The sequence below is a fragment of the Dermacentor variabilis genome, chromosome 3, assembly GCF_050947875.1.
Source record: "Dermacentor variabilis isolate Ectoservices chromosome 3, ASM5094787v1, whole genome shotgun sequence".
Lineage (NCBI taxonomy): Eukaryota > Metazoa > Arthropoda > Arachnida > Ixodida > Ixodidae > Dermacentor > Dermacentor variabilis.
In genome coordinates, this window is record NC_134570.1 from 9,349,475 (window position 1) to 9,361,770 (window position 12,296).

Genomic DNA, 12,296 nt, shown 5'->3' on the forward strand with positions numbered 1-12,296 from the left:
TCGGATATCGGGCTCATCTGTCTGCCAAAGATGTGATTTTACAATTGCGGGAGGAAGTCATAGGACCTCCGTCGTCCGCCCAAACGAGAGCACTCATAGCCTTAGACCTAAAAGGGGCATTCGATAATGTTGAACATGACCTCATCCTTCGCAATGTTGCACATTCACACTGTGGAATTCGTATGTACAACTATATCCGCGCATTTCTTCGAAATCGCACAGCCACCGTAGGAATGGGACCGCATCGATCCGGTACGATTCGCCTTGTAGGACGTGGGACACCCCAGGGCTCAGTTCTTTCCCCTACTTTATTCAATATCGCGCTCGCAGGGCTCCCCCGACTACTCGACCAGATCCCTGATGTCGCCCACGCCATTTATGCGGACGACATTACTATCTGGTCGACACGGGGTTCCGACGGAGCCATCCAGGACCGACTGCAGCAAGCAATCGATACAGTTTCCGAGTACGCGAGACAATGCGGCTTAAGATGTGCTCCTGAAAAGTCGGAGCTCATAATCATTCGCCCCCGGAGCCGTTCCTCTACTCCCCCTATCACTGTGCACGTGGATGGCACACCGATACCACAGGTTAATCGTGCTCGTATCCTCGGCCTACACATCCAAGCGGATGGCAGGTCAAACTACACTGTTTCCCTTCTATCCAGACAGATTGAGCAAATTCTGGCCATGATCCGGAGGGTCTCCAACAGGCGCTCGGGCCTTCGAGAAGAGGACCTGCTGCGCTTGGTGGAGGCATGCGTGATCAGCCGCCTTACATACCATCTCCCATTTCAGCGGTTGACCCAAGCGCAACAACTTCGCATAGACGCAATGATTCGCAAAGCGACGAAGCTGGTCCATGGCCTCCCGAACTATACTTCCACACACCGTCTCCTTAACTTAGGGACACATAACACACTAGGCGAGCTGCTAGAGGCACATTGGGTCAGCCATCGCCAGCGCCTCCTACTCACTCCTACTGGCCGCCATCTTCTCACACGGCTAGGATACTCTGTCCCACCCCTTGAGTCTGAAACCCGTCCAACGATCTTGTCGTCAGCGACACGCCAAGCACTAAGTATTCATCCATTGCCACGTAATATGCACCCCGAGCATTACAAAGGGCGGCGCAAAGCCCGTGTACGATACATTGGCCGCATGCTTGCAAACATCCCGGAAACACACACTTTATACACGGACACATCACGCACTCAAGAGGGCTATACCTCAGTAGTTTTGGATGGCACCGAATTCGTGAGAGACTCTGCTGCAATGCGCGAAACAAATGCCGCTTACGGAGAAATTGTCGGTGTTGCTCTTGCAATTCGATACGCCATCCGTGTTCCTGAGGAAGTGTATATATTGACGGACTCGCTACAGGCATGCCGGGCGTTCCTATCAGGACATGGCATCCCGAGAGCGGCGCACCAAATTCTCAAACAGATCCCGCAAAATACACTAACCACACCTCCCCGCATCCACTTACTCTGGACCGCTGGTCATACCTCGCTGCCGGGTAACGAACGCGCACATGCGGTTGCCTGAGAAATTTCCCTCCGGGCGACTCGGCGTGGTGAGGCGACTAGTTCAGAGTGGGGGGATCCCTTGCTCCGTTATAAAGACATACTCCGTCATTATACACGCATTCGTCGCACCCACGCCGCACCACCGCCGTCCTTCTCGCGGGAGGAAGCAGTGGCATTACGCCAGTTACAAACCGCAACTTTTCCTAATCTTGTCTCTCTCAATAAATTCTACCCACACTGTTATGCAGATCGTTGCCCTGGCTGTGGCAGCTCGCCCACAATCTTCCACGTCACGATTGTGTGTACTGCAAACCTCTTTCCTCCCTTGCCAACTCTCCTTTACCCCCTACGCAACAAAGAGCTGTGGGACGATGCCCTCCGCGACGGACCTCCCGAGGTCCTCCGAGCAGTGATACAACGGGCTCGAAACATCGCCGGAATCATCTTAGGGACCCTGGACTGAGGGTTCCTCCCACACTGCTCTCGCCATTCAGATATTATTAATAAAGATGTTTTACTGGCTGGGTGTAACGTATTTGTGGACCGGAAATAATTGCACAGAAAAGAATCAAAAGTAAGTGGATTGCATAAGTGCTGACACTAAGGGTTTCGGGAGTGATGCCATAATTATCATATTATGTGGCATGAACGCCCACATACAGGATCTAGATGGCTATACCAACAACAACGGGAAGTCAATGCTAGACCTTCGTGAGCAACATAACTTCGTTATCGTGAATACAGGGCCTAAGTGTGAAGAGCAGATCACGTGGGACGCAATCGGCAATCGACCATTGCTTACTGTCTGATGACAGAAGGAATTCATGATAAGTTGAGAGAAATTGGCATTGACGAGCAATTGTATAGCAGCATAGGGAGTGACCAACAACGTATCATTTTGAAAATGGGATATGTAGTTGGGAAAGAGAGCAAGGGGCGCAACATAGCCAGTCCAAATGTGAACGCTGAACAAATAACAAATATAGCCACAAGAGTCGATCAAGAACTTTGCAAATGGCCAAGTAAAGAGTGGGAATATAGTGAGCTCCTAAGTGTAACAAAGACGGAAATATGAAAAGAGAAACAACATGTTCGTTGGAGAGGAAAAAAGAAACCGAAGAGGTAGTGGAACAGGGAGATACGAGAAGCGATTGCCGAACGACAGAAAGCATCCCGAAAGCGCAGGCAGGCAATGAAGGCGCAGTTGCCGCAGGATGAAGTGGCCAGTAAATGGGAAAAATACCCGGAGAAAAAGTCTATGGTTCAAATACTGGTGCGAGCAAAGATAAAAGATGAAAGTGAACGTCGGCTGTCAGAAATACGTGAGAAAAAGAAAGCGGCACCTAGAATATTTTGGAACCGCATTAAATTTGAGGCAGGAAGTCAACAACAATACATCAACATATCCTTGACAAAGATGAAACAAACTGGAAGGGGAAGTGGCATTAAATTCCATCCGAAAAACAACAGCCGAGTCTTTCCAAGGCGATGACGAGGTTGTATTAGAAGAAAAAAAAAGAGCATGAAAGAGACCGAGGTGGGAAAGGAGCTGGTGCTGACAAATTTCAACTGGAAGAAAGCCGAAGAGAAAGTTGCTAAGCGCACAGCCATGGGGCTAGACGAGGTTCCCGTTAGGCTGATTAATGAACTAGGACCAAGAAGTAAGGAAGCACCGGTGAAAGCAGTGGGAAAAACTGTAAAAGGTAGAACAATACCAGACAGTCGACAAAGTAGAATGAAATTAATTTATAAAGGTGAGGGGGGAAAGATAGAATTCACTCGTACAGACCGTTGACCATTACATCGGTAATATACAGGCTAGCAATGCAGGCAATCAAATTAAAGCTGCAAACATGGGCAGAGAATAATGGCATTGTGGGATAACTTCAGAATGGCTTCAGGATAGATAGGCGTCTGGATGATAACTTATTTGTTGTTAATCAGTCTATTGAAATATTCAGAGTATAAAGGAGACCGTTATATGTGGCCTTTTTAGACATTACAGGAGCGTATGACAACGTAAACCGCAACATCTTGTGGGATATTCTGGAAGAGGAAGGCTTAGGCGACGATTGTCTACAGCGTTTGAGAGATATTTACCTAGAAAATACCGTTTACGTTGAATGGGAAAGGATTAGGAGCTAGGAGAAAGTTGATATCAACAAAGGACTGAGGCAGGGTGCCCTTTATCCCCACTGCTGTTTTTGATGTACATGGTGAGGATGGACATGGAAGGAAGTAATATCGGGTTTAATCTCTTATACAAACAGGCGAGTACAGTAGTACATCAGCAGCTTCCAGGTTTATTTTATGCGGACGACATTGTGTTGCTAGCTGACAAGCAAGGTGATTTGCGACGTCTCGCTAATATCTTTGGACAGGAAGGCGCCAATTTAGGTTTGAAATTTAGCGTTAGAAAATCAGGTGTTGTGGTATTCAATGAAAACAGTGAACAGACAGTGGTAATACAGGGCCACGAAATACCTCGGGTAAAAGAATACAAATATCTTGGTAGACAGATAAACGAAGGGCATAGATATATGGAAACACGGGAAAAAGCGATAACAGTCAAGGGGAAGAGAAATGCAGCCATAATGGGGGGGGGGGGGGGGGCGGAGGCACAGAGCGCTATGGGGATGCAATAGGTACGAGGTCCTGCGAGGTATGGGGAAAGGTGGAATGGTCCCAGGACTTACTTTTGGAAATGCGGTTGTTTGCTTTAAATCAGGGGTACAATCAGGACTCGATGGGAACCAAAAGTCAGTGGGACGCCTTGCATTGGGCGCTCACGGGAAGACTACAAATGAAGCTGTGCAGGGTGATATAGGCTGGACAAGTTTTGAAGCTCGAAATAAAATTGATTATGAAGAACGAATGAGGAATATGGAAGAAAGTAAATGGGCTGGTAGAGTGTTGAGGTTTTTGTACAGAAAAAACAGTGATTCACAGTGGAGGAAAAGAACTAGCAAGCTTACCAGCAAGTATGCGGCTTGTAGGGTCAGCAACACAGCAACAAAGAACGTCAAGCGGAAAGTCAGAGAGGCTGAAATAATCTCATGGGTGGCGGAAATGGAAAAGAAACCTGTCATGAGTAACTACTTAAGAGGAAAAACTAAATCATGAAAGAACAATTTATGATAACTCAATGGGAAGCTCATAACTTTTCTAAGAGAGATCGAGATAGCTTAGAACACGCACCTATAAAGCGAGATATAAGAAGGAAGAAGAAGCATGTGCTTGCTTCGGTAAAGCTAGAGAAGCGATGGAGCATGTTTTATTAGAATGTGAATGTCTGCCCAGCGGTCGATTTAGGCACCACTGGCCTCCTTGAAGCTCTTGGGTTCAGCGAGAGCACTGTAAAAGTAAACATGTCCGCAATATACATTAGTAAGAGGCGATTGGAAGATTGGTGGAAGAAAAGTAGGGGAACGACAAGAAATGGAGACGTACAAAAGCAAAGTTCGCAAGAGGGGGTCAGAAAATTTGGTTGTGGGAGTTCATAGTGGGTTTTTTTTTTAACCTAGGTAGGACATTAAGCAGTATAATAGCAAGAGCTTGGTAGCCCAATGTACTGCCCCGTTCCATAGGGGACGCTCATAACATCCATCCATTCATCGGTCCATCCAATGACAATCCTCGCTGCCCAAGCAGGATATATGCGTAGTAAAATATTACTTATGTGGCCATTCTATTCAAAAGAATATTTAGCTTCAGTTTATGTTTGTTGGACTTTCCAGCGTGCAGCTGAAATTGGAGGGAGGGGTGCAAATGACATACAGCCTCCCCCCTTACACTTTTGACAGTGGGGGGTAAATGCCCCTCCTGCACCCCCTCCCCCCGGTAGATACGCCTATGTTGACGACAAGCGGAGCTGTATATAGCGCACGACACAGAGGTGACACAGAATTTTGAACAAAGGTACGAACTCATCTACAGTGATTTTTATATACATTCGCTGGGCGACGGGACCGCCACCCCGAGGAGCCGGATGAAACTAGACACTCGTGACGTTTCGACGGGACCACCACCACGGGAAAGGGGAAGGAAAGGGGATACGCAAGCGCTTGGAATGCCGACAAAGAGAGAGCCGACGCGGGTCAGACATGGCCGATGCGGGTCAAAGTGTGTGTATGGGTTATCATAAGCTTAAAGGGACAGGCAACCGCTCAGAATATGAATCTAGATAACGCCGCTGATGGAATGATTCCCTATCGTAGTGGCTAAAACGAGCCATGTTTTTCTCATTACACGTGGATTTTATTATTAATTCATCACAAAAGTCGCAAAATATGACCTTTGGTGCCCCACGCGGCAAAACCATGAAGCTGCGTAAGAGGTCCACCGCGTGACCTTCTACTAGTGCACGCGGTTCCTGGTCGTTTTATTAGTATTAGAATGCAGTATATATTTTATTATTCTAAGTTTTTCCTGACTTACAATGTGCAGATAAGCCTTCGTTTGTAGTGAGCAGATAAGTGGCGCTGCCTGCGCCTTCGTTTTTGATGCGTTGGCTTAGCTCGTCTATCCACAGAACGACGACGGCGGCCAGCCAGTCATCACCGCTACAAGGTAAATATACCTGGTAGCGAAGCTTCCATAGGAGCCCATACGTTCAAAACATGGCGGTCCATCTGCGGTTCATGGGGCTTAGCGCCATCTGTATGTGGTGGGAACACTTCGGCGGAAGAAAAAATAATGTGACGCCATGTCCGTTAAAAGCAGAAGTGACGTCATTTTGTTTTCGAAGGCGCGAAATTTGTTTTGTTGTCCTTCCTTTGGAGCTATATATTCAAATGCCCGCCATTCGACTTGATGGGCGTTCCGAGCTTTCAGCGTGGAAAGCGATGCAGGAAAAGGCCAGCCATACGGTTGTCGAAATCGCATCCCTGCACAGAACATACTTTCTTTGGAGGCCGACGAAAGCTTTAGGTGTAGAGTGCTGATCCTATTGTCGGATACCAAGCCCGTCGGCCAGCGCAGTCGCACGAAAACAACTACACAATTATCTTGCGGTCGTAACTCACTACTTTTGACTGAACAGATTATGAAGCGATGAAGCTACCCGCGCCACCAAATTCAGACAAACTTCGACAAGCAAGAAAGCACAAACTGTGAGGGGGGCGTATTTCAATTACGAGTGCGCCTTTCTGCCCATTTCAAGACGTGCATTGCATTGCGAGTGATAGTGGCGTCAACGCCCCCTGTAGCGATATGCGCCGAAAAGAAATGCATTTATTAATAATAATAAAATTAAACTTGTATTTTCTTAACTCGTCACGAATATATAAAATCGACTGGGAATTTTATTTTCGTTGAATTAATCTAACTTTGTCTCGTTTGAATTAAAAAACGCGTTTTTCTTTCCCAATGTTTGTTCCCTCCAAACATAGTCGCGCTTCGATCGCTTCTCCCATAACCCCCCATGCTGATGTCGGTGACAATCTGTGCTTAACCGCTTTTCGCCCGAAGCTTCGCGACCTATTTGAATCGACCTTGACCGCTACTAGATGCCAGTCATGACGTAGGCGTGTACCTGGGGAAAAACGCGATACAAATGTAAGAAATGTCTGTACAACCAAGCGAACTTATTGCACCAGCTTTCTATTATTAAAAGCGGTTGAAAACGTCAAAATATAGGTGGTTAACAGTTTCACTGTGAAAGCAGAACGATGGCCGGCTGTCACAATTTGCGAGGCGAGCTATCGACATCGCTCTCACTTCTCAGCGGTGCTGGAGGAAAACTTACTTTTCTAGAGGCTGCTCAAATGGAAAAATTGTGCTTACTAAATATCCACGCGCGTTTGGAAGTAACAGCAGCAGATGTAAAAACTACCGAGGGTGAGAGTTGCCTTGCGCCGTAACAAACTAAGTCCTCAATAATCGGTTGTCAGTCCCTTTAATATCTGATACGGGTTGTATTTTGACCTAATATATTAAACTCTTTTTTTTTTTTGCAAGTTGGCGGAGTGCTTGAAGCCTGCCTCACCTCCGCCGCGGGTCGGCCCGGGCCCTTAAGGACCGGCTCATGCGTACCTCCATCTGTTTCTCTTCTGAGAGCAATAAAAGTTTTTTCACCACCACCACCGGTATTGCACTACCTCAGGAATCGCCCACGGTTTTCGCACCCGCAGAATAGAAATGCACGGAACCCTAGGCGTACACAGCTTCGCTGTAAAAGAAACAAACCCTGCGGCGCAGGCGGCGCGCGCCTGCATGCCGGGTTTTTTGCCGACAGACACGACTGCCGCTGGCAGGCACAGCGTCGCCGTAACGTTGAGCAGATTGTGGCGCCGCACAAGAGGGACCAGCGCATGCCACGATGATGGATCGCAAAAGTCTGGCGGTTTGAGTGTAAAATGCGGCGCGCTCTGCAGCTGCTTGGACCACAGAGACGCGTCGTGGACGATGCCGCTTGCAATGAGCGACGTGAGTGTGACGCACTCTCTGTCTTTCACAGGAACACGCCCTGCGAGGCCCCGAAGGGCACCTTTCCATGGAGGGCCAGTACCGCTACATGCTGCTTGCGAAAGCCCGTCCGCCGAGTGGATCCAACATCGACGACGCCAACCTGTGCCCATCTGCTTGGGACGACTTGGGAGAATATCTCTCTCGAGCGCGCTAGTCGCTCTGATTAACTGTTGCAAATGGCACCAGAGCGTTTGAAACTTTGCGAATAAATGGCGCCGTTGATCAGTTCGTTTTCTTTTTTGCTTATGGTAGACGAAAATTCGTAAATGTTCTCGTTTAACGATCGATGCATCGATGTAAACTGAGCATGTCACCCTTAATTCCACCAGTTTATTTTTTTTACTTACTACTCAATATCCTTTGCATCCTGACGTAAATGATGTCATTGGTATTTCGCAACCCTGCGACACCCCCACGTAGCAACAGTGAATGCACACCTTTGTAAGCTACAGCTGAGCAAGCCTCTGTATTGAATAAAATAATTCCCTTGAGAAGAGTGTGGCGTGTGATCCCTCTTAAGAAGAACGATTTGCTATCGGTGCACTTTTGGAAGCGTTTATATTTGAGACTGTTTTTCTTTAGCTTTTCTAAGCGAGGCTTTTGCTTGCGAACACCCCCTCCCCCGCCATCCGGACTTTCCTGGCCGTAGCCGGCGAGTGCTTCTGTTGCTGTCCTGCTGAATAACTCGTACTTAACCCTTTAACTGACAGATCAACAATATTGCTGACCTAACAAAAGCTTTTACAAAAGCAAGACAAATCAAAATACTACTCTGTGCTTTTAAATTTACATTTATTTATACTCCTGCTCCACAGTATTCTTCACAGAAACTTTAACAGTGAGCACCAGCTGAAGTTTTCGTGACATTACCTGCAGGCTTCGTCATTCTTTTCTTAGCGCACGTTGTGGTCACATTCTCGCTATACTGTGAAATTTGTTTCCTTTGTTTAAGCAAGCTCCTATTTTTTATCTGCATAGCGGTGCGTCTCAAGAGAGCACATTAACTTTTTCAATGTGGTTATATGCTGTTATATATGTTGTATGCAGTGCACGAAGACGCTCAACAAAATTGTTGAGCTGCTATAAAGGTACCCTGAAACGATTTTGATGATTTTGTACTAACGTACTGAGTCGTTACTAGCTAGGGTAGGTCATTCTGATCATTAAGTGATACATCTAAGCGCTGCGCGTAAAGCGTGTAATTTATTATTAGGTTTTAAAAATGTACATCGCTACCGATCGCAGCCGCGCCGCTCACCTAAGTTTTTAGCCGCGTCACTCTTATTCACGCGTATTGCACATCTGACGTCAATTGGACGAGCCACTCGATCGGTTACACCCAGGTCGTGTCATCGATAATTTTTCCTACTTCATGGTGAACAAATGTTGCTCGTAATAGTTGGGGTATTAGTTAAATAGGTTGTATAAAGAGTCGCACTTTCGCCTTAGAGGCGAAGCATCGATTGCGATAGCAAATTAATAGACAGCTATATGAAGTAAGGATAGTAGTTTTATCGGCCGTATAAACTTGGAAACATTTGCTTTCTAACTGAAATAACGAGCATGGTGTCAGCGCGCACGAGCAAACATGAACGCGTCATACTCGATGACCGCGGACGCTCGCTGTCAAAACGCTGGCGTCAGCAAGCGCGGCAGCAACAGCGACCGGAGTGACCTTCGTGCTGCCTATCGCTTCAGCGCCAGCTGAGCGACGAGAACACAGCACGCACAAAGGTGTGAGCCGTCTGCAGATCGCTTTCAAGATACGGCGCGCGCGGCCGCACAAAGTACGCAGTTGCTGGCAGAGTAGAAGCCGCCCCATCCCTCCCTCCCACGCTGCCTCCCCGCTTTCTTTCATATATGGCGCGCGAGATTGAGCCGTGATCGTCAGTTCCCCTTGCGCCCGGACGTGAAATACGCAGTTGCTGCCGGAGCACAACACCGCCCCCCTCCCTCTCTCCCTCTCTCGCTCCCATCCCCCCATGACCATTCGCGCGACGGAATACGGCGCGTTTCCTCGCCGCTTTCTCCCCTTGCGCGCGCTAAGATTGAGCCTCGATCGTCGGCTCCCCGGCATGCTTTCACTTACACATACAGCATACGGCGCGGCAACGGTGTCATTGCCCTTGGACTTTATACGGAGCATCCCGGCGACGGCGACAAAAATGCGCCTGGGGTGTCCATATAATCGCTGTCGCAATAAAGAAAGTAACAAACAGAATACACAACAATTTATCGCTGCACTCAAGCCCTTCCGGCACGCAGCAAGTTTCGTCTGCTCGTATTACAACGTACTCCGTGTTGACGCGAACTGCGCGATCAGTCTTGGCCTCGAGCTTTCTTTTCGCGAGGACCATGGTTCGCCCTCGTTGCGTTGTGGGCTGCAAACGTAGTGACCGGGGGGGTGGGGGGGGGTGAAATGCGAAAACATCCGATTACTTAGATTTAGGTGCACGGTAAAAGACCCCAGGTGTTCAAAATTTCCGGGGCCCTCCACTACGGCGTGCCTCATGATCAGAAAGTGGTTTTGGCACGTAAAACTCCATAATTTATTTAATTTTAAACGCAGCCATCGGCGACATGTCACGCTGTGACATCGTGATCCTCTGCAAAGCAGCAAACGAGCGGAGTGTCTGCAGTGCATCGAACTGTCGGTCTCCAGGATCTACGCATTTGCGCCCGTCACTTCACACCGGATTACTACCTTAATAGAGTTTTAGCGTGGCCTGTATTCGAGTAAATACAAGCGCAAGTGGACTGGGCGTTTTACCGGATGAGCGCGGAGGCGCAAACGTCTGCCAGCTGGTGGCGCATAGCTAATATAGCAGTAACCAAGTGTATTCTACTTTGCTGTTTTCGGCAGGAGCGCAATCATGAATACGTAGTTTTTTTTTAATGTTTAAGATGTTTTACATTTGGTTAGAGCAATAGTAGCTCTGTGTTTGGCTAGATAAGGTCTACGCCACCAGGTGGCTACACTGTGCAGGTCCCTCAGGCTGCTCACATTTACGCTAAAGCCCCTTTATCACGGCGGTAACAGCAGGGACGAGCTTTAGTTTACGCTTCCGCCCAATCGCCGAAACGCCCAGCCCGCCTGCGGACACGCTCGGCGCTGCGAGAGAACGCTCGCAACGGGCGCTGTTTGACTAGCTCTCGCAGGGGATCGAAGGCCGGGCGACTAGCTGAGAGATTGGAGATGCTTCGCGCGCCGCGTTGGCTCCAAGACAACCGGAAGCAGACGACACGATATCACATCATGACGCAGAGCCAGTGAAGGCAGAGCTACTCTAGGCAGAGCTGCAATGTACTAGATGGTTTCGTAGTGGGCTCAGAGGAGGGCCGCCGAGAGGAGACGCTGCAAGAAATTCCTCCTTTTGCCGCTGCGGTAAACCTAGGGAAACGATGGAGCATGTTTTATTAGAATGTGAAGGCATCTGCCCAACGGTCGATTTAGGCACCACTGGCCTCCTTGAAGCCCTTGGGTTCAGTGAGAGCAGGGGAAAAGTAAACATGACTGCTATAGAGATTAGTAAGAGGCGATTGGAAGATTGGTGGAAGAAAAGTAGGGAAACGACAAAAAACGTAGACGTACAAAAGCAAAGTTCGCAATAGGGGGTCAGAAAATTTGGTTGTGGGAGTTCATCGTGTTTTTTTTTCTTTTTTTTTCTTTTTTAACCTATAAGTAGGACATTAAGCAGTATAACAGCAAGGGCTTGGTAGCGCAACCAACCACCCCGTTCCAAAGGGGAGGCTCATAACATCCCTCCATCCATTTATCCTGAAGCTCCGCTCCGCTAGCTCCGGTATGCGGCGGCTGCCTAGCGGGCGGCGTTACTTTGACCATTTCACTTCGAAGTAGACTGCCGGTTTCTGCGCTGCCGACCGGGCAATCATTTCTAGGGTACCCCGCCACTTTGTCAGGAATAAAAAAGTGCGATTCTCCGGGTCACTGCAGACGGCTCGTGGAAGATCGCACGCCGTTCCCGCGATGGTGTTGAATGCCTGCCCAGTTTGTTCTTAGAATCATTACGCTTCCGCGGGAAATTTAATTTGCCTATTTCCCTGCCACAGCCTCACCACCATCAGCAGCAGCAGCAGCCTATTTTATGTCACCTGCAGGACGAAGGCCTCTCCCTGCGATCTCCAATTACCCCTGTCCTGCCCCAACCGATTCCAACTAGCATGTTCAAGGGGTGTACGGTAGCGCGATTAAAATACGGGACAAAACAAGACACACAGGGACACACACAGCGCTAACTTCCAGCAATGTTTATTATCGAAAACCAGGTCGTACTTTTAC

General features: G+C 48.3%; 1 protein-coding gene across 6 annotated transcripts in view; it reads left to right on the forward strand.

Moving 5' to 3' along the window:
* LOC142575121 (uncharacterized) overlaps positions 1-8,221 on the forward strand; it is a 261,480-nt gene extending 253,259 nt beyond the window's left edge. For 5 of the 6 annotated variants that reach the window (XM_075684131.1, XM_075684134.1, XM_075684135.1 and 2 more), the window contains one exon: positions 7,986-8,221. In XM_075684131.1, the coding sequence (XP_075540246.1) occupies positions 7,986-8,150 (165 nt within the window). In that variant the 3' untranslated portion in view covers positions 8,151-8,221. Of the gene's footprint in view, positions 1-1,776; positions 2,017-7,985 lie in introns of those variants that run through there. The other variant, XM_075684132.1, reaches the window with a different exon arrangement.
* Positions 8,222-12,296: the final 4,075 nt, after the last annotated feature.